This window comes from Micropterus salmoides, unplaced genomic scaffold, assembly GCF_014851395.1.
Source record: "Micropterus salmoides isolate LMB-PRFRI ecotype aquatic unplaced genomic scaffold, ASM1485139v1 Ms_hic_scaffold_9, whole genome shotgun sequence".
Taxonomy (NCBI): Eukaryota; Metazoa; Chordata; class Actinopteri; order Centrarchiformes; family Centrarchidae; genus Micropterus; species Micropterus salmoides.
In genome coordinates this window covers 9,166,176-9,189,464 of record NW_024044681.1, presented here as the reverse complement: position 1 = coordinate 9,189,464, position 23,289 = coordinate 9,166,176, and the positions used below count along the sequence as shown (strand labels likewise).

The following is a 23,289-nucleotide window of genomic DNA, read 5'->3' as shown; positions in this document are numbered from 1 at the left end:
ATTGGACTTGTGAATTCATCCTGCCCATGGCCCGTGCTATCCCATGTGGACTGACATTTGAAGCTACCGAAAGATCAGTTCATGGAACCATTTTTGGAAACAAGGAGAAGTTGTTGCTATCCAGTCTTTTAAGAATCCGGTTTTTAACTAAGGTCATGTCTATGCCTCTGTGTTACACAAACCATTTGAAATATTTTAACATAACATCTCCCCCCTGTTTGTGTTCTCATTTACTGTTTGTCTGCTGGGAGTCAGTCGGCGTGTATGGCTGGACTGTAAATAGCTGTAGAAGCCATAATGAAGCCAATGATAGCAGTATCATGGATTTCCAATGACCTCGGTTGGGCCAATTAAAGTTATATGCGGGGTATAATTATGTATTTTATTGGTGAGGAAGGAAGGATGGGCTTGGTAATGACATGTGGCAGCTTTATAAGCCTCTACAGTCCCTTCATATGTCAAAGTGATGAGAGAACAGCAGCTCTTCCTCAGGTCTCAGACAGACAGACAGGTTTACATGCACAGATGAACACCTACTGTAAATGTGTGCACACAGCATGTAGTTAAATATATATATGTATGTATGTACATACTCAAATCTTTAGTATTACTGGAAGAGCAATGTCCTGTGTTCATGTACATACCTATGGTACATATACACAGTCAGTGTCTTCCAAAATTACCTAATTGTCGTTCAAAAACATATGAGGCAACTAAAATTACTTAGTTAATGGTTAAAAAAGATGGTGTTCATGATTATAAGATACAAACACTGGCTGTTGGTAGGAGACGATGTAAACTGCAATCTCAGACGTCAAGTGATTTTGCCTCTGAGATGATCGCTTGTCTGTAGAACATAAATACTCGAACAAACAGCCAATAGTGTATTCCTTCTGGCTAATCTAGATTTGAATGTACATATCCACTGTTGGGACCTTACTTCATGGGAAACAAAGAGGTGGCCTGCATGTATGCCAGAAGCCTTAATAAAGCAGCCTGCATGTGAAGCCTGGAACAAACTGTGCCAAAATCCTTCTGGTCCATTACACCTCTAAATGTGACTTTTTAAGGATATTCAAATCTTGTATTCCGACTGGCCAAAGTTCCCCAGGAGAGCTGGAGCCCCCTGTTGCGTCACTAAATCTCACAAAGAGAAGTTATACACAACATAACAATCTCGGCTGGATTACCTAAACGGACTGACTCATTGCATGAGTTGCATTACCTGAGTTTTATTGTGGTGATTTCTGTGGAAAATAACGGACTGCTGCGTCTTGTTTATTGCTGTGTTTTTTCGTGCTATAGCATTTCATTTTTGAAAGGTCACGATACACAGCTGCCGAATGCAAGTTTGCTGCCAGTTCCTGTGTAATAAAATGGTAATTACTGTGTTTAATTAATAGCATGTAGCCCAAACTGCAGTTGATCATGCCATCTTGGCAAGGACATAGAGTGTCCTCCATTTTGGTTCTGAATCCTTTGCTTAAATTTCACGGGCCTGCCTGTCATTTTTTATCATTGTGTGACGAGCCACCCATGTGGTCGTGTCTGCCATCTTCCACGCTATTGTATGCTTTTATTGTGCTTAGAATAGATTTAGGTTTATTGACTGAAGTTGTTGATCACTGGTCTGTGCTAAAGTTAAATAAATGCTATTGTAACAGCTGGTTGTGATGGTCAGTGCTTGGATTCACCGTTCACTGTCCACCATATTAATGTAAAATAGTGTTTAAATATTGGCTTTTTTTTTTTCCGAGACTGCTTTCACATTTGGTTATTGCTCCCTGATCCAAGAGTGGTGTCCCATATTATCTTGAATTAATCAAGCCTCTGACACTGCTCTTCTTTTTATGTGTTTGTATTTGTCTACATTTAAGGAAGGTCATCTGTGTACATTTTGTGTAAAACACAGTTTAAAATAGCTTAAACCTCAAATGAATCCACTTTTTTTTTATCAACTCATTATTGCATTTTCACAAATGGTGAAGTATTATGTGATATATGTTTGCAGGAGTACAATATGTAAACAGGGAAGAGAAAAAAAACAAAAACGGCAACATTAAAAAAAACAAAGACAATAGAAAAAAAACAATAAAAAGAGATGGAAAATAGGTAAATAATAAGTAAAATAAAAAGCAGAGATAATTCTAATGAGATAAGTGAGCAAGGCTGAAGTTTATTTCCTCTCCAACTATTTATGGCGCAACGGGCATCTGTAATTGTATTTTCTTATTAATGTGGTCAATGAAGGGAGTCCATACATATTTAAAGTATCTGTGGAGCCCCGAAATGAGAATTTTATTTTCTCTAATTTAAGGAAGAATAGTAAATCTTTGATGCAGTGTACAAAGGTAGATGGATGTGCATCTTTCCATTTAAATAAAATTAGGCATCTGGCAAGAACGGTAGCGAAGGCCACACAGTCAGCTTTAGTCAGACAATACGTGGGAATCTGGAGGAGTACCAAAGATGGCTATAAAAGGACAAGGAGCAATAGCGTTGTTAAGGCATTTTGAGATAGTATTGAAAATAAGAGAATTCATGATTCATGAAGCTATGAATCCGCTTTGAATGAAAGACGCACAAACCAGCTCCGGTTCTTACCGATTCATAGATAAATTCTACTGGCACTAAGAAGGCACTAAATTATTTTTAATTCTCAATTATTCTTAAATGCTTTGTACATATCATTTGATCAAATTAAACACTGATGAATTTGAGAAGTTCAGCATATTTGTTCAGAAAATGTTAAAATGAAGACCTATAGCAGCTAGTAAGAAACGAGATACATACAGACACATAATAATAAAATAACCAGAGACATGATTAAACATCCAGGTGCTATACATAGAAACTTTTAGTACAAGAGAATCCTTGTGGCAACTCAAGAGGCCGTCTCTGTCTGCTGAGGCAGCGGTTGCCAACATGTTTGATTAGCCTCGTAGCCCTGAGCAGCCTCACAAACTGCTGTGGAGATAAATGGAGTAATTGGCAAATCATTGGCGCTCTCTCCCTCTGTGTTTCTCTCCCTACACCTGTTCCCAATGGCTTTTTAGTGTCGTCACCACAACTGACTGAAATGCTGTGAAAGACTGAAGTCAATACAATACAGATTTTTTTTTACCCCTTTGTCTTTATGGTTCTGTTATGTACTGTATGTCTCTAGAGGGCAAAACCTGTATGAATGACTTCTTTAATTGGCTCTTGGATTGCATTGATTAAAATAAAAGTTAGAACTCACAAATATCCCCACAATGTGCAGTATGTGTTAAACTGAATCCCAATTTGTAAATGTTCTTTCTCCAAATAAGTTTGAGACATTGAGAGTTACTTGTGTACCAGTGACTGAAATTGACCATAAAGATGAGCTCAGACTAAAGGACAATTTATACTTCTGCGTCAAATCGACGGCGTAGGCAACGGGGCTACGCAGAGGCTACGCCGTCGGCGGACGTGCACCTCCTCAAAAATGTAACTACACGTCGAGTCGTCGTGGACCGTTGGCTCTGTGATTGGTCGGCTGGGTAGCCTCGCAATGCCTCCTAGCCGACCCGAAGTACCCCGCGCTTTGAAGTAACATTTACTAGCGGCCAAAACGGCGGCTGTAACACAGTGAAACGATATATTTGACCGTCACAACCCGAACGAAATGACTCGTTTTACTATCAGAATGTGATCCATTCGGTCGGTTACATTTGAAAAGGCTAAACCAGCCGCATGTATGCAATTTTATCCCCATTTACGTTAGCGGAGCGCTAAACCGGAAGTTAGCCTGCTCAGCCGGCAAAAGTCAACACAGTGGACGCTGTAGCGCTGCTGCTGACTAGCATTTGGGGGTGTAATTGCAGAATGACGGACACACCTACGCACAAGTATAAATGCCTGGCTACGTGTGTAGCCTATGGCGTAGGTACGCATAGCCTAAGGCATAGGTACGCACCGTAGACCCTACACAGGAGTATAAATGGGCCTTAAAGTTTGACGCAAGATTTGCCATTTTTTCTGAGCAGCGTAGAAAAAAATACAAACTCATTAACTCATTACAGAGCAAAACAGTTACTCATGTCCAAGTTAAAAGTTAAAGTATTGTATAATGTTTTTGAAGACAAACGACAGCATGAGTTGGACCTTGCTTGCTTCTTCCTCTTTCCCACTAACAGCTGCAAACTACTAACGCTGGTTTCTTTTAAACATTGCCATAATCACTGCATAACCTTTTAACTATGATGACGTTAACCTTAACCAAACCATCATCTTTTCCTAATCTTAAGTCATTTGTTTTTGTGCCTAAACCTCTGGTTTGTAACAGATTTTAATAGAACTGACAAATGATGTTCTGCCAAAAGGGGCATCACATCTGAAAATTCTTATATGTTTTCTTTTGGAAGGCAATGACAAATGAAATACAGTATTTTGTCATTAAGCTAGGAGAACTTGTTGAAATAAATAACCTTTGTAGCTGATTAACACATACAGATTTACAAAACTGATCCGATTGATTTGTCACAAAAGGGATGCAGAAAATATGGGCAAACTAAGTTTTCAAAAATGTGTTTAGAATAAACCAGAATCACCTTCTGGTTTAACAAGTGACAATATTCAGTGTGATAACGAATGGCAACATACTACCAATACATTTGGACAAAGCAAGCAGGTATGACTAACCTTTTTCAACTGCTGTTTCCAAAGACAAGAATGAACTGTTAACATTTAAGTCAACATGGATGACAAGATGAGAAAAATGGAAAGTTGGCTAACTATACCCTGGGGAAGACGATGTGATATGATGGAAAGCACCAGAACAGCTATAGCTTGTGGTTAGCATGTTGTGTTAACTGTTGTTTCCAAGGTCAACAATGCACTTTGGATCTCAGGTATAAACCTCCTCAGGAAATGTATCAGGTCAACAACGGCAACACTTAATTGCAATGTTGGTCCTTCCACCCAACAACTTGGCAGGTTGCCATGAAATTTGGTTGGACATTCATGCTTCCCCGAGAATGAGTCATCATTATTTTGGTAACCCTCTGACCCCTTTTATCCAGCACTACTGTCAGGTCATTTATCCTTGACAAACATTTTGTTGCATGACAAGTTATGTCAAAAAGTTCTGGCCAGATTTAAATTCAAGGGTGTACTCACACTAGGCTCGGTTGCCTTGTACCGTGCCCGAGCACAACTGTCCCCTCTCCTCACTCCCCCGCTGGCCTGCGCTCACACTGCGCCTAGCGATCCAAGCCGGAGCATGTTTACGTAATCACTCAGTCAGTGTTTCCCATATATTTATTTGTTTGTGGCGGCCCGCCACAGTATCAATGTTGTCCGCCACACATTGATTTTGGATTTTTTTTCCTAGGCCTATTAAAATTGTAGTTGATTGCAGAGTGCTGCGCATATATTTACGCAGCACCTTGTCTCCCTCTCTCTCATGAACACCACTGCACAAATCTGTCCAACACAACTGCCTTGTCGGAAACCCAACCTTAAAAAAAGTTATTAGCAGGCATGTAAGGAGCCTAGCTAATAGGGAGAGCTATGTTAACATTAGATCACAGCTGGGTTGCTGCAGTTAGCACGCTAAATATAGCTGGAAGTCAATATCGACTGTCATTCTGTGAAAAAAAAGCGCTCTCTCTCGCATGGCACAGAGTTTGTGTCGGGGTACCATGCTTGGGCAATCACACTACATGCGTACCGTGCTGGAGTCCAGCCTAACCGTGCCCAGCCCCATGGAGCAATCACATTGGTCAAACGAACAGGACTTTCGGGGTTAAATATGCTGAGCCATGGTACGGATCTGGCCAGATACTGTGTGTGGAGCAGACAAACCCGGACTCCCTTGTTATTGTTCTTGGTGACTTTAACAAAGGTAACCTCTGCCAAGAACTCCCCAAATACAGACAGTTTATTAAGTGTCCAACCAGAAAGGGGAACACTTTGGATCACTGTTACACCACAGTTAGCAGTGCCTATCACGCCGTTACACGCGCTCCACTGGGACACTCTGATCATGTCATGGTCCACTTGATTCCTGCTTACAGACAGAAATTAAAACTCTGTAAACCTGTAGTGAGGACATCAAAGAAATAGACCAGTGAAGCTGTAGAGGATCTTCATGCATGCTTGGACTGCACTGACTGGGATGTTTTTTAGGACTGCTACCAACAATCTGGATGAGTTTACAGAGGCTGTGACATCCATCAGCTTCTGTGAGGACAGCTGCATTCCAACACGCACCAGGGTGAGTTATAACAATGACAAACCCTGGTTCACAGCTAAGCTCAGACAGCTGAGGTTAGAAAAGGAAGAGGCATTTAGGAGTCAAAGTACAGGTTTAGCAAGGTGGTGCGAGATGCTAAACAGCTGTATGCAGAGAGACTACAACACGAGTTCTCAAGGAATGAGACTGCTTCTGTCTGGAGAGGCTTCAGACAGATCACCAGCTACAAACCTAAATCCCCCCACTCCATGAATGACTCACGCATTGCCAACGAGTTCAACCAGTTTTACTGTCGCTTTGAAAGACAATGGGACAGACCTGACACCATCCCCCGTCACACCACTGACCGGCTACACTCCACCATCTCATCCCCTACCTACCTCCTCACCATCTCTTACCATCCTGGAGAGGGACGTCAACAGACAGGAGGCAGAAACCTCGCAAAGCAGCTGGGCCGGTCTCCCCATCCAACCTGAAGAACTGTGCTGATCAGTCTCGGTCTCCGGTGTTTACAGACATTTTTAACACCTCACTGGACACATGCCATGTGCCAGCTTGCTTCAAAGCCTCTACCATCATCCCTGTCCCCAAAAAAACAAGGACCACTTGACTAAATGACTACAGACCCGTTGCCCTGACCTCTGTGGTAATGTCTTTTGAGTGTCTTGTGTTGTCCCACCGTAGATCCATCATAGACCTACTCCTGGACCCCTTGCAGTTCGCCTACAGAGCCGACTGGTCTGTAGATGATGCAATAAACATCGCCCTTCACTACATCCTCCAGCATCCGGACTCCCCAGGAACCTACGCCAGGATCCTATTTGTGGACTTCAGCTCTGCTTTCAACACCATCATCCCGGCCCTGCTGCAGGACAAGCTCTCCCAGCTGAACGTGCCTGACTCCACCTGCAGGTGGATCACTGACTTCCTGACGGACAGGAAGCAGCATGTTAAGCTGGGAAAACATTTCTCTGACTCCAGGACCCCCTGTACTGGTTCCCCTCAAGGCTGCGTTCTTTCCCCTCTGCTCTTCTCCCTGTATACAAACACCTGCACCTCCAGTCACCAGTCTGTCAAGTTCCTCAAGTTTGTGGACGACACCACCCTCATTGGGCTCATCTCTGATGGGGATGAGTCTGCCTACAGGTGGGAGATTGACCATCTGGTGACCTGGTGCAGCCAGCAGTCTGAAGCTCGACACTCTGAAGACAGTGGAGATGGTCGCGGACTTCAGAAAGAGCCCCCATCATCCTGGGTGACTCCCCCGTCGCCACTGTGGACTCCTTCCGCTTCCTGGGCACCATCATCTACCAGGACCTCAAGTGGGAGCTGATCACCTCCCTCACCATGAAGGCCCAGCAGAGGATGTACTTCCTGCGGCAGTTGAAAAAGTTCAGCCTGCCAAAGACAATGATGGTGCACTTCTACACCACCATCATCGCCTCCTCCATCGCCATCTGGTACACTGCTGCCACTGCCAGGGACAGCTTCTACCCGTCTGCAGCTAGCCTCATCAACAAGGCCCGGGCCCCCCACTGACACTCCCTTCCCTTTCAAATAATACAATAGTCTCTGCACATCAAATATCACTTTTACATTTAGCTGACGCTTTAATTCAAAGCAACTTACAATTGCTATACATGTCTGGAGCAACTAGGGGTTAAGTGTCTTGCTCAGGAACACGTTGGTGGATCTGTCATGTGTCAGTGGGGAATCGAACCCGGGTCTCTCACACCAAAGGCATGCGTCTTATCCACTGCCCTATCACCACCCCTTTTTAATTTTTTATATTGTCATATTGTTATTCTTGTATAACTTGCATTTGTTGATTACATATTTATATATTTCTACATCTATTTATGTCAGATGTATGTCTGTCTGCGTGTAGCACCTTAACACCAAAGCAAATTCCTTGTATGTGTAAAACACTACTTGGCAATAAAGCTCCTTCTGATTCTGATTCTGATTTTAGTGATACCCAGATCTTTCCATTAGCACCCCAATCTGAAAACTTGTCTTTTGACAATGGGGGTTAAAACTTAACAGTTTGACCCCATTACTTGTAGGTTTTATTTATTTTGTACCCCTCTACGAAAGTCAGGATCTAATGGACAAATGCTCCCCAGAGGATGAACACTCTAGCGCAACCCTCAGGTTACAGCTTTAATATGTCATAATCATGAGGCAGATTGCTAAACCCTACCCTACGGCCTTTAACTACACACTCAACCCTGATACAGACAAGAATAGTTAGTAAAAATAATGTATTTGTTGTTTGTTCTATCAACACTTGCTAAGACAGGTCTTCTAAAACACACCTATTCTCCTATTCAAGTTGAAAATCAAACTGGACCTCCAAGTGCATATTTGAATGTCACGCATCAGTGATCACAGCAGTTGGTTTGGTAAACATAAGCATGTTGTGTTTACTGATGCCAGGATTTGTGAATATTAAAGTATAAATAGGCGGCGACAGGTGACTGTTAAAATAGTTTTGACTTTAAAACAAATACTGCATCAAAAACAACTCCCTTCTGTTAAACAATTCACAACACTACCGGTCCTTACTTGTCCCTCCCGCCAACTATCACCACCCGCCATCTGTGCGAGCACTTTGCTGAGGTGCTTGACAGTAATGAACTCTGACTCAGTGAGGCTGGAAAGGATGTAAATGAATGTAGATGAGGATGAAAAGTAATTGTTCACATACAGGTCTTTGAAAGATGTGTGTCAGAGAGAAAGAGTGAGAGAAAAAGTCGGAGGGAGAGAGAGAGAGCACACCCATGAGAGCTTTTAAGTGGAAATGTGCAGCCCAGTCAAGAGGGAGACACTTCAAATATCCGTTTATCTATTAATGAGATTGGATGGATGGATTGATGAACGGGTGGGTGGATGGATGAGTGATGGTGAATGATGGCAGATGGAAGTATAATAGTGAATGATGTTAAAACGGAAACCAGAACAGAAAAAAGAAAAAACATTTTTAAGTCCAATGGAGGAAATGAATAAATTAAATAAATAAAGAACGTGAGGGAAAGAAATGAAATAAAAAAAACAAAAAAAAAATAAAAAGAAGATGAACTCTGAATCAAAGACATTACAGCTGTTGTCTGGTTCTGTAATTTTTGATATCTTAATTATGCTCACTACAAGTTATTTTAGTTCAGTTATCCCGTTGTATGTATCGGTAATTAAATCTGTCCATCTGTCAGCATGGTCAGCTGATTTCTTTATTTTGTTTAAAGTCTGACGTTATTTCTCATGTTTAGAAGTCCTGCTCTCTGCACCAATTGGAGAAGTAGAGAAACATATTTCAAGTTCATATTTTCCATGGCATCATTACCAGCATCTTATTCTATTCAGTTTAACTTTTTATGGTAGCCAAGGTTTCTTGCTGCAACCAAATTTACTTACACTTATTCTACTGGCCTAATTCCAGCAAATATTTACATGATAAATATATGTAGATACAATAAATTCTTCCAGTGCTCAGAACCCTGACATTCTGCATCTAAATTAATCCATGGAATGACAACATTTTGTCACTGATAGCTACTACCTGGAGCATTTCTGAACTCATGACATAGTAACTTTCTGATAAGTTAAAACATTTCCAAAGCTATTATGATACAGAATGTATATGACACTGTGAGACAATGTGTTGGATAATAGGATTTTTCTAACCATAAAGCTACTTAAGGGTAAAATAAAAGAGCAACACTGGATGTTTAGGGGTTAATACATTTAAAACATCATATGTAGTGGAAAACTTCTTCTTGTCACATTTCACGTGAGCTACATTTAATAAACATCAAATTTACATTTACTTATTTAGCGATATATGTCAGAGGTCGCACGCCTCTGGAGCAACTGAGGGTTAAATGTCTTGCTCAGGGACACACTGGTGGATGTGTCGTAGTGGGAATCAAACCCCGGTGTCTCACACCAAAGGCATGTGTTATCGCCACCCCTCGCATTTTATTGACAATTCTGTCCATCCTTACAGGAACACAGTCCATACGTACAACCTACTAATGTGGTATTTACTACTTGTTGAACTCTAGTTGTGACATGCTATTGTCTTTAAGACATCATGGAAGTTATCCTAGAAATAAATACAGGAAACATCAAAGCACAAACAAGTTCTTCAACAAGGGAACGAGTGGCATCTGTGATTGTTATCACCTAGCAACAGTGTTCTCACGATGTAAACACTTGAGTTTCATACCTGGTGTCATGTAGCAGTCTGGACCAAAGAAAGGGGAAGTCAGCATTAAGCTTAAATCTGTCAGTTCTTGTGGGCAGACTGTATTTCCCGTGAGACTTTGCTGCGAATGTAATACATGATCATCTACTGTTTCCACTTTCATTGTATGCAGATGCTTATTTATGGGTGTATTCATATTTTCATAGTGAACTCATTTTGCCTCGACTATCCTCAGTTACGCCCCTCTGTTACCACAGGAAATCACCTGCCACAACGGCTTTCTGATTCTGAAAACTCATTTGTCTGAGGACTACATACTACCTTCTTCCCCTCAGTCCTGTTGGCAAATATGAGTTCTCCACCACCACTGTTCTGACAAAGCTTTAATTTTATTTCTACAGGAAAAAAATGTTCTCTTCCTTATCCTTTCTTGCTAGTTGTCATCTTACTCCTCTCATACAGGAGTACTACCAGCACAAATCTACTGTCCTCACAACTGACCGCACATCATGTTAATGTAAGCATTACATTATTCTACTTGTATGTCAGTTAGACACATCACATCAGCCCATCAAGTGTTAGTGCAACAGATATATGTGTACATTTGGAGAAACGGTTGGTAAAGCATGTCCTCTGTTAGACCACCACCAACATCAACGCCCATATGGAAGTAAGCACTTTGATTTTCCACTTTGGACCTTGAAAACTGGTCGGTTTCCGTACATGTCAGGTGGTCACTCACCCATCACTCGGAGCTTCTCGGCACCCACCACCACCTCCTGCTCGTCGGCTGAGAAAAGGAGCTTCCCAGAGGTGGATTTGACTTCAAACATCTTGCCTCGTGCTTTAAATCCACTAGATCCTAAACCAAACACAGAGAGACAGAGAGGAGACATCAAAGAAGAGAGACTGGAGCTGCAGCTGATTACTTACTGAATTACCTCAGTATTTGAACATTTAAAATGCACCAAAGTGGAAAACAATCAGTCTGTCCTGAAGGATATGCAAAATAATTCTCTCCATCTTTGGAACAAAACCCCCAAAAAATATATCATTTATGAATTTCATGAATGAAACCAAACAAAACCAGATATATTAGAGCTTTGGAAGAATCAGCACAATTTTCTTCAATAATCAAAGTCTGATGGCGTCCATCTACAAAAGTATAAAAAACAAAAATAATGAAAACAAAAGAATAAAGGATAATAGAAGAAAGCGATTTCCACGAGATATGAGTATAAAAAACACAAAGAAACACATTTCACTGAAAGTCTGCAGGGAAATACTCAGACTCAAGCTGCCATAACGGTGACTAGTGTCACCACAAACAAGAAATAGAAAATGTACACACAAACTCCCTCCATTTCAAATTGCTTTGTCTCATGTGGTGGCAGAAAACAGTCATCTTTGGGTGTGACTGATTGACACGAGCGCAATTGATTCTGTCACTCTCAATCTGAAATACACTAATGCCGCTTAGCCATCTAAGAGAAAACATTCGAGCAGACTTCGTCCTTCTCCTCTTCAGACCCAGAAGGTAAATGTCAGCGCACTTTTTAACGTGAGACACTTCCTGTGCATGTTTACACAAAGTGATTTCCATTAACAGGAGACTGCCAACTCTATTAAAGTGTGACAGGCAGAGAATGAGGGAATGTAAAGAAGAAAGTGTATAACAGAGTTATGGTGGAGCGACTGAGGCTTCTGCTGGCACCCTTAAGGGGAACAGTAGAAGAATTTACAATGTACTAATGATTAATCTTGGAAATGAAGCAATGACTCCTGACAGTTAGAGCAGTGGTTCTTTACTTGAGAGTAAAAGTAATGGGAATCAACAGATCTGCCACAAAAAATGTTTTTCAAAAAATTTCAGTTTTTCAGACTTTTTTCCAATCTTAATGTGAATAGGGGTGACCCTGAATAGTGAAAGATTCGATGTTCAATAGAAGGAGCCTGAGTCGACTGTAAATCTTACAGTCGAATCTTCGCAGCTGCGTTATGAAACGAGCAACAAACCATTTTGGTTCTATGGGGGTTCTCAATGTCTTATTTTACAGCCGCAGTTTTTCTCCCTATAAGTTAATATACAGCCTATTATGATATAAATATCAACATATAATGATGTAAATAAAGAAAATTGTAACCCTAACCTTTACGGAAGGGCAGGGGCGGATCAGTGTGGGTGTAGTGTGTGTGTGTATGTGGTAAAAGAGGAAGAGAGACGGTGTTGTGCCAAGCAGTGCGTGCACCTCGCGGGACCAGTGAAGGGCAGGAAAGCAGAGTAGAGGGAAAAGGGTCAACAGTAAGCCTTGGTTTTGCTGTAAATGTACAGTGTAAGTTACAGTGACTAATGAATAGAGACTGCAGCTCTGCAGCTTCTCAAGATTAAAGCGGAGCCCCCCCCCCCCCCCCCCCCCCCCCACACACACACACACAGCAACCCGTTCTGACTCCCCGACTTGTCACATATGTACTCATGGTCAAGAGCCATCGGTGTCAGTTTGTAATCACGGCTGGAATGGGACAAAAAATCGGCCCTTGCATTTTTGGCCCACCAAAATCGGTCGGACACCCCTCACCAATACTCCATCCTTACATTTAAGGGCTTAGATTAGGGGTGTGACGAAACACTCAGTCCATGAGATGTAACATTGACAAGATTTTAATAGATTTTGAGCATTAAACACTTAATTTCCTGCATTCTGGAGACATTTTCTGCACCAGGGAAGCACAAAATTCAGGTGGCAGGTCACAATTCAAAATGCGCTCTAAAAATAATAGAATATGATGCAGTAATCAGTAGCTTATTATTGTTTTTAGCTTAAGTTAATTGTTTTGGACAACACAGTTGTCTTCTATATTTATATTGCATTTCAGGCTTATTGCGCAATCAAACCTTTTTCATAGCATTTTTATTTATTAATTAACATTTCATGGTGCAAGCTACTATTCACAATATTTTTAATAAACGCTTTCAAAAAGTGGTGGGTAGCCTACATGTCCCCAGCGTCCCTAGTGTAAATGACCCTCCCCCTCCCTGCCACTCCCCACAAGTTGAGCTACTTACGCTTACTGCTTCACCTCCACTCTCCTCCTGCTCACTGTCACTTGGCCCTGTCACTTTGTCACTCGCTAAACACACGCCTCCTCCTCTGCCTGGCAGCGGCCACAGCTTTACTCCTTCAAATGCCTGAGCTGCTAGAGCAGCTCTACGTCGGGTACCATACCATACCATACATATCGATTATTTTCGTGCATTTGGCGGCCTCCGTCTGAAGATTGTTTTTTTTTGCGTGTATGTGTGTGTGGGGGGGCTGTCCATGCTGTATGGGCTGGTCGTTGGCCCATTTTTTAAAAACAGTTATATAAATATATAATTTACATTACACCGGCCCCAAAGGTGCGTCGGCCCATGGGGCATTTGCCCAGTATGCCAGATTACCAATCCAGCCCTGTTTGTAATGCACTTGTGATCCCTATAGCGTCACAGTTCAACGCAGTGGTGGAATCCCAGTAGCATCAGTTTGTGACGCTACAATATGATATTTAACAGAAAAGACTGAGTGAGGAGGTGGTTGGGGTGGATGGAGAGCCAGAACCCTGACTTTAGACCAGGAGAGTGGTGTTCGTGTCCTGTTTGAAACAAAAAGTCAACATAAAATATTTTTATTTAAGTTATGCGAGTTACTCAAATTGCGCAAGTTATGCTAGTGACGTTCGTTAACTTATGAGCTAACTGACCTAAGTAGTTATTATAAACCAAAGCATGATGTTTTCCTAACCTTAACCAAGTACTTTTTGTGCCTAAACCTAACCAAATTGCAACGTTTCATGACTTTAATAACGTGCCATTTCAATAACGTGCAATGTTTCATAACGCTATCGTTTATTTTGAATGTCTAACCGGACTTGCATATTTTTTGTTGCTAAGCGTTGCTAACTTGACCCTATATGTCTAAAAGTGACGCCTAAGGGCCTTGACCAAGAGTCAATATGTGACGATTAGGGAGTGAGAATGTGTTGCCCACACACACAAACACATGATTCGACGATCAGTCGACTAAAGGCAAGACTTGACCATACTGACTATGTAAATCTTTGGTCTAAATGTGAAATGCTGGATAGTTTTACCTTGTCAGGCCTCAAATGAAACAGAGAAAAGCAGGATCCCAATAACCATACAAAGCCTCATCATTATTAAAACAATATATACAGTATGTTCCAAGTGGTAATAAAGCATAAAAAAATAGGATATTTGCCAAAGGTGGAAAAAAAACCCTTTTCATTGACAATTGGACATGTTGTGTATATGTTGCAGCTGATGTCATCAGCGCTGTCAGGTTTGATGTTTTTGAAAAATAAAAAGACGTATCATGAAAAAAGAAAACATCAATATACTACATGAAAGCAGTTTGTGTTTCTCCTGCTGCGTCTTACCTGTTACAAGTTGTGTGAGCAGCTGGTTGTTGCTGTTGACGATATTGACCGACACGTTTCTGGACGACTGCAGGAACAGTGGGCGGCCCTGCAAAGACATGAACAAGGTTATTTATTTGGATTGTAGTGCAATGGTTGTTAAATTATTAATGTGTTTTAAGAACAAGGGCTGATGAGAAAAAAAGAATTCAGAATTCATAAAGATTCATTATTAATAGGACACATCTGACTGAATAGGTTTGTACTTTTGTTTGTCCTGTACTTGTGTAGACCCTCATTGTCTGTACATTTACAAGTCCCTAACATTGACCATCATAACTACTACTCGGAAACCATCTCATATGACTGTTTGCTGATCTGCCACCTCTATGGTGAAGGTCTATTTAAGTTTAGATTAAAAAAAAGTACACAGTTATAGTTCTGTAAGAATCATGGTTAAGAAAACATTTGTCGTTTCAACCATTGACTGTTCTAGGACGGGACTCTTACTCTCTTATGTCTCTTATGTCAAAGTCACAGTTTCAGGCAGACTAATTGGCACTCACCTGCTGGCTTATACAGGCTGAGCCAGCTTTAATACTAAAAAAGTACAAGAGCACAGAAACACACAACTCATGACGGACCAAGACTTCAGCCTCCTGCTTCATTTGATAACTTCCATTTCCCAGAGTGCCCTGCACCTCTCTAATGCTGATCACGTCGGACACTCAACTCTTTCTGTGCCCGACTAATCTTCATGCCTCAGTCAACTTCTTAATTAGAGATAACGGCCTGACCATTGTGCTGCGCTCGCAGCCGAGGAGGGGATATGCCTTGTGTGTATATTACTGATAACATTATGGCTCTTGCTAAACTTATTGAAGTTCCCACAGTAAATACACCAAATGTATGATATGCAAACAAGAAGTTATTACAATAACATTGTGGTGTGAACTGAATGCAAAACAAGAAGTTTGAAAATAGTTGATAAATACACGGCGTGGCGGCGCTGATAATTACATTTACATTAACTGTAGAGTCATTTGAGCATGTCAGGTTTGACAAGTACACTCCATCTTTCAAGGTACTCAGCTTGAGGGGTGTATTTGTGAGCAAAACTAGTTTGACTTTTTTCTTTTAACACCAACTATTCTGTCTTTCTAACATTGAACAAAAAATGTAAACATTTCCACCGGTTACTTTTATACCATGTCCCATGTATGCGTGCCTTTGTTAAAATCCTTACATTAACGAGAAACTTTGAAAAGTCTGTGAAGTTAAGGTGGCTCTCAATCACACCTCCCAAATATTCAAAACTAAAGACAAATCTAGTGTAATCTAGTGTGGGTGAGAAGCCGGATGATTTTACCTACCTTTGTTTCAAGCACACACTGTCTCACACCGGTGCACAAACACACACAGGACCCAGCTTCTATTAGTGCTCTTACTACACTTTTCTGACAACATGAGACCCTGTAAAAGCTCAGCACAGCTGTAGGCAATGAGAGCTAACAAGTTAGCAGTGACTCCTCAGCACACTGGACGCACTGCCACAAACTAAGAAAAAGGCTCTTTTCAAATGCACTTTACTTACTCTGAACATGAAAACATCCATGCAAAAAGTCTCAGCACTGTGCAATAACAGTGATCTTACAGGTGTCCCACTGTCCCAACTTTATAAAGCACATTTAAAAACTACAGATGACCAAAGTGCTGGAAAATCTTGGTTGCAATCTGTGACAGACTGCATGATATCAATTTTGAGGCATGATAAATTATAAGATAAATGCCTTGCAAATTGTTTACATTGTTGAAATAATATAAACAGAGAAATAAGAGGTAACAAGCTCTGGCCATAGGGATGTAGCTGTTTTTAACTTAACTTTATAAAATGGTGCTTACAATCGATTTATGCACCCGAACGTGGTATCTGTGTGTATGCTTTGGCCGATGGACAGAGTGATCTACAACCACCTTTTTGGTTCACAGTGAAAGATTTCATCAGTGTTGGGCAAGCTACTTGAAAAATGTAGTGAGCTAAGCTGCTAGCTACTCTACATTAAATGAAGCTTCACTACACAGAAGCTACCCCCCAGTGAAATGTAGCAAGCTAAGCTACAGCAACGTGGCAAAAGTAGCTTAGTTACATCAAAGATACTTTTAATTTTCTAATATTTTGTAGTTAGGTCATTATATATAAATATATACACCCACTCACACACACAGTAACAATAGAAGAAAGACTAAAAACCTGCTCCAAACAGTGTGTGTGCAGAGAAAGAGCTAAATCAGACACACTTCTCTCATCTTGAACATATCTGCCAAATGCAAATGAATCACTGAAAATATTCCTAATTTGCGTACATACAACTGAATTAAAGCAAGAGGCAGGTCATGTTTTACATTTATCATACATCTTTCCATAAACTGAGGATCATTGTACATCCACCAAGCACCCCGACTATCTCTCTACAACCTCCATATGGTAACACTTTACCAGTGAACTTCACTGTTATCAGTCACTACCTGAATTTGGGACAGTCTATGTTGTGTATAAAATGTTGTTTTTCTTCACAGCACCAGGCTTGAGCTTCAAAACCACTCCCACAGAGTACAGCGTGCTATGTTTCACAGCAGCCAGCTTATTGTTCCATCTTTCTGCAACAGTCTTTTTAAATGCCTCAGAGAGGCTACAGGAGGAGTCCTTTGGGGCTGTTTATGTACAGTACATATGTTTAGTTTTGTTGTCGTGCCTCTGATCCACTCCTCCTCCCTCGTCTCTTCGTTACCAATGCAACAGACCATATTACTCCCAGCAGGATGCCTCTCACACAGAGAGGAATAAGCAGAGAGAAAAAAAGAAAGAGGAGAAAGACGTGGATTGGAGTCGGTTATATGAATATTTCTTGAATGCAGCTTTCTTGAGCTGCTTCAAAGGCTACAAAAATCTCACTGGCTGAATTAAACCTCAGAAGGTTGGGCCAATGGACCAATTTTGGGAGCAATTTAGTGGCTCTTTCAGAAATTCCATTATCAAAACAAATCAGTTTATTTCCCAGGCTCACACAGGTATTGCAGCAGGATATCAAGATGAAAGTTATAAGTAGCGGCTGAATAGTGGTTAAATAGTGGTGGATGGTTAGTTTAATAAAATGATTGCTTACTTATTTAAAATGTAAGCTCATTTATCAAGTAAAAACACAGACCAGTTGCTACTACTGGATTCTCATATGTGAGGATCTTGTTGATTTTGTTCATTTAATATCACTGTAAATTTGGTTTATTGACTGCAGGTCAGATGTAATTTGATGACATCATAATACATGATATCCAGCAAACACCAAAATGTGAGGCAAGTAATCAAGGCATTTTTTTAAACCTGCATTAATTGATTTTTGGGCCACTTTGCGGGAGCAAAGCATTCAAGTTGATATGGCAAACGTGTTAGCATGCTTATTTACACATCAAGCGTATATATTACCTTTAATTTGAAATCATGTCTCTGGCGACTTGGCGAATGTCCAATATTCACTCGCCTTTTGGCTATGCTTTGGTATAACTAACTCCTGAAGCTGCTCTTTAGCAGCTTTATTCACTTGAACTGAAAGAAGCCAAACTCAGAAAGACTGAGGACTAAAAAACAAAAGACAAGAGACAAAAGGGACATGGAGACTAAATAAGAAAATACAGTGCAGGAAGTATTTGGCAATACAATGAGACGAGGCCGCAATAATATGAGCAGAAGAATAACTGCAACACACAGCGGGGCCTTCCTTGGTTAATATGTTTTCAACTGTCTATTCTTTCCTGGACTTACTAATTTTCTTTTCCCAACACCTCATCCTTTGCATTACTATTCGTCTCACCTCCTTTGCTAAAACTACCACTCATCTGTCATTCTCTCTGCCCTCTCTTCTGTTTATTTCTTTCTCTGCTATAGTGCTTTGTATCTAGTCTCCCCTCTTCAAACCTATTTGCCGTTTTTTTTCTTCTTTTCATTCAATTCAATTCAGCACCAAATCACCTCAGGGCACTTTTTATACAGAGCCGGTCTAGGCCGTACTCTTCATAATATTATTTACCCAACAATTTCACCATGACCAAGCACTTGGTGACAGTGGCAAGGAAAAACTCACTTAACAGGGCAGAGCAGAACCTAGACTCAGGATGGGCAGCCATCTGCCTCAACCAGTTGGGTTGAGAGAGAGAGGGTGTAAATGTCTGTTTCCCATGCCAATAAGGCGCCATTAAATTTAATTTAATTGAGAGCGATAAAGAAAGAGAACACAGGAAAGAAAAGGAAAGAAAACACATAGTAGCACAATGTAGGTTAAACATACAGGGCCATTTTTTAATGATCTAAGCGCACGGCATGAAGTGCATGGCGCAGTTGCGTTCGGGGCGTGTCCGGTGCTTCATTTGTGCTGGAGCTAGCCAGAGTGCCGCTCTGGTACCTCTGAGTTTAAGCCTTTTGCGCTCCGGCAGCTCTAAAGTGCGCTCTGTCACTGCAATGCCCTTCTACACAAACAAAATCCAGCCTAATAGGGTCAATCTAATGGATTTCCTTATTTACTATTTGATTTGGTAGCTAATAATGGTTTCTGTTCGCCCTTTAAAACAATGTGCAGGTACGCGATGAGTTTTAAATAATTATTTGATCATAAATTATTAATTAACTATTTCCAGTGGGTGGCACATTTCACATGCTCCGGCACCTAATAATTTACAAATTAAGCACTGGGGGAGTCCAACTCCAGTTTTGCTAGTTTAATGGTGGAAAAAATGGTCAGTGTGCCGGGCACGTGGTTCAAAAGGGTTGTAATTAGTCTGTGAATTAGTCATGTGTGTTTTGAGCGTAACAATACACCAATCAGAGTGTCATCTCCCATTCCCTTTAAAGGCCAGGTGCGCTTGTACCTTAGAGAATAGCTTTTATAACAGCGGATGATTGGCGCATTGTTAAAACCATCAATTGACTGATTGCATTGCAGACTCACAGCAGAGAGGGGGATATGGACAGATGTGTGGACGTGACATAAAAACTGTCTCTGATCATGAAGCCTAATGTTCCTCTGCAGCTCTGTGGTTTATCAGTGAAGTGTCTGAACTCCACTGCAGACTGAGATCTGTTAACAGATGCTGTGCTCCTCTATGAAACGTCTGGATCTTCACTGAGACACATCGCTCTCCTACAGTGTTTTTTATTTTGTGTTATATTAATGTATGATCTTTAAGGGTTTACTTTCATGATTAGGGAGGCTGCTGTCAGTCATTTTAAACATTTCCATGGTGCAATAAAGTTTAAGCAGCATTTAAGCAGCAAAACAAAAAAAACTGTAGTTATAAACATGACATGACAGGCCAGAGGAAACTCTCTAGAGGAAACAGAATTCGATTTTTAGCTTCTGGCTGCCTTACTCCAGACAGTTTCACTGCATGAACCTGGACTGTGTGTGAGACCTTTTAGATGTGTAGAAGTACACAGAACATGAATTAACATTAGATCCTGACTGGCCCTGTTGGTGTGTCTATTCTATACATCTTCATTTTACATATCCCAACTGTCTGTCCAATTATCTCCAATATTTTACCATAGTAGAAGAAATTCTCTGCACTATCAGTACTGATTTTTGGGTTTTTATTTTATGAACAAAGATGACTACAACAGCTACTAGCCGTCTTCAATGCGCTTAATATCCTAGCAGTCTGTATTTATTATTTTGAATATAGTGATGATTTCATACGTTGGCTTGCACCAACAAAAACTACCTAAACATAATGCCAAATTATTGCACTACAGATCTACAGTTGTTCATAGGTACTTCTTGTACTGCTTGGTGAAATCAAGCCTTCATGTTAAAATGAATATTTTCCATGCCATAATATCACACTGAGAACATGTTGTGCTTGTTTGAGTCTGTCTTGAACTTGGCCGCCTCCTGCGCATTGTTGCCTGTCACTTTCTAATTCAGTCCTCCTCCATCTGTCTCCCAATTTCTGTCTCTATTAGTACTTCTTCTTTTCTCTCATTCCTCATCTGCATTCTTACATTGCTGTCTTTTGCTACCTCACTGCTCTTCCGTCTCCATCGCTCATCGTCCCTCTCAGCTTGCATAAGGCCTTAGACAGCAGAGATAAAGCGTGCTGCTCTCTTGCATTATCAAGCCATCCGTCCACTACCTGCACACTGCTATTATTACTGCCAGAGTAGAACAGAGGGGGAGAAGACCTATCCCTTTATCGTGCCATCTCTTCATTTCTCCGACATCTCTAGACTTAGATACTCCTCCTGTAGTTGTTATAAGGGCAGCAGGAAGCACATCAGAATGTTAATTTTGTAAACAGAACATACCAGGGGACCTCAGACAGACTTTGAATTGGTAAACGCAAAAGATTTCCTGCAAGAAAACTGATGCTGAAGTTGTGGCTCTATGCAGCAGACTGGAGAGTGCCAGAGTTGTTGCATGCATATACTTCCCCACCAAGACCACCTGGTCTGACATGTCATGATGTTGTGTCTTACCCTCTTGTCTCGTTATGACAAGACATTACATGAAATTACATGACAAGTCTGGTTATGACATGAAATGACACAAAACATCTTCTATGACACACCATGTCATGACATGAGAGGACTCATCTTGAACGGTCTCTGCTTGTCTCATTTCATTAAAACACCACATACCACCCATGGCAGGGCACATCTTGCTTTATCTTTCTTGATTTGCCCTGACATGACATATGACATGAAATGACATGACATCAAACAACACGTCTTGTTAAGATGTGACATGACTCAACATAAAATGCCTTGACACACATTTGGTGATATGTTGCTTGTTATGCTGGGAAGTTGTGTGGTATGGCTTGACTCAAAATTACATGTCTTGTTAGGACACAACACTACATGTCTTGGAATAACATGACTTTTCTCTCTGTGGCATGACGTTATTTGTCTTGTCTTGTAAATGTGAAAATATCAGAACAATTCCAGGCAGTGACAGTAACTGATTCTGAAGCTGCACAAAAACCCTCCTCAGCTAACAGTCACATAGCCAGGGGTCATTTCAAATACCCTGCCTTTGTTCTTGATTTACCGGTCACTCTACTTTCCAGCCTTAGGGTCACAATTTTTGGGTAATAACCATAAGAACAGAATCACAGGCACAATTAGGTAAAATTACTTTTACTGGCAAGGTATCTCGGCTCAGCCTTTGGATCAAGATGAGAAGACAGGACTACAACTGCTGCTGCTTCAACTTCAAAAGTATCTCCTCCCTGTGGTGGTTTTCAGAGAGGAGACACGATGTAGACCCACTGCACATCCTATCTGACCTGGGACCAATTCAGGTCCCCCCAGGAGGAGTGGAGGGAGAAGAGAATAGGCTGCTTGGCTTATTGTGCTGACACTACAACCACACCCAAATGTGCAGCCGGAAATGGATCGATAGTTTGCAGCTAGCCGGGTGAGAACATGTAGTGTAGTACCATTCCTTTCACAAAATCTGTGTTAGGGTGGTTTGGGAAGCCTCAACAAACATGATTTAAGCTTTGTTAGAGCAACATTTAGACACTTAATGAAATCAATACAGCTTGTGAAAGCAGGTGGAGTGGAACAACTTGTAGGTCCGGTATGAGTCCCAACAGGATTGTATCACAAACTTCTTCCACTGCGTCAGATGTGAAATTCAGGACTCAAATTCACACTGTGACACTCACAGTCATTAGACACTCATTGCACACCACTACACGCTCTCACCTCATATTGATGGTTGTCATTCACCCAGTGTTACACTAATCAGTCAATATTTTGCAGCTGTGGCTAATCAGTACACAAGAAAACAAACAAAGGCAGTTTTGCATTTATTTCGAAAATTCTATATGACACTCAAACACCACTAATGCAATGATTACTGATGTTGATTATTCTAAGAGTGGTGTAGTCTAAACTGTGAGTTAGGTGTCATGGCTCTGTATAACTCACAACTCAGTACAACAAAATGAAATTAGCAGTCAATAAATGTGTCTTTCTGTGAATCACTTACTGGTTTGGATTGGATTTCTTTGGCATAAAGGGGTTGGAGGAACTCAGAGTCCCCTTCCAGTTTCAGGCCCTTCTCTGTTATTCTGAGGTTTCCCATGCCGTCCTGTGAGCAACAAAGACACAGTCACAATTAGTTCATATTCTCTTCTTGTGTTTTTAAAGCAAGTATATATTAACTACTCGTGAATTTCAAGCATATACATATCCACCCCATAACATAAGTGTTGGTTGGTCAAATTGCTCATCAACATCAAGGATAAGTGAGTACAGCGCCTGTGGACGAGCCAAGACTCTTCACAATGTTCTCTTCATGTATTTCCTGCCAATATAGTGCAAAGCCATGAACATGAATTGCTAGCTGTATTCAACACCTGCCATTTTATTTCTGACACCTGCAGTTTG

At 41.0% G+C, this 23,289-nt stretch overlaps 1 protein-coding gene across 3 annotated transcripts in view; it reads right to left on the bottom strand.

Annotated features, from left to right (window-relative positions):
* The window catches only part of sgcd (sarcoglycan, delta (dystrophin-associated glycoprotein)), a 331,965-nt gene that overhangs the window by 63,615 nt on the left and 245,061 nt on the right, over positions 1-23,289 (bottom strand). For all 3 annotated transcript variants that reach the window (XM_038707837.1, XM_038707838.1, XM_038707835.1), the window contains 3 exons: positions 22,889-22,990; positions 14,865-14,952; positions 11,170-11,289 (listed from right to left, as the gene is read on the bottom strand). In XM_038707837.1, coding sequence (XP_038563765.1) covers positions 11,170-11,289; positions 14,865-14,952; positions 22,889-22,990 — 310 coding nt within the window. The remainder of the gene's footprint in view (positions 1-11,169; positions 11,290-14,864; positions 14,953-22,888; positions 22,991-23,289) is intronic.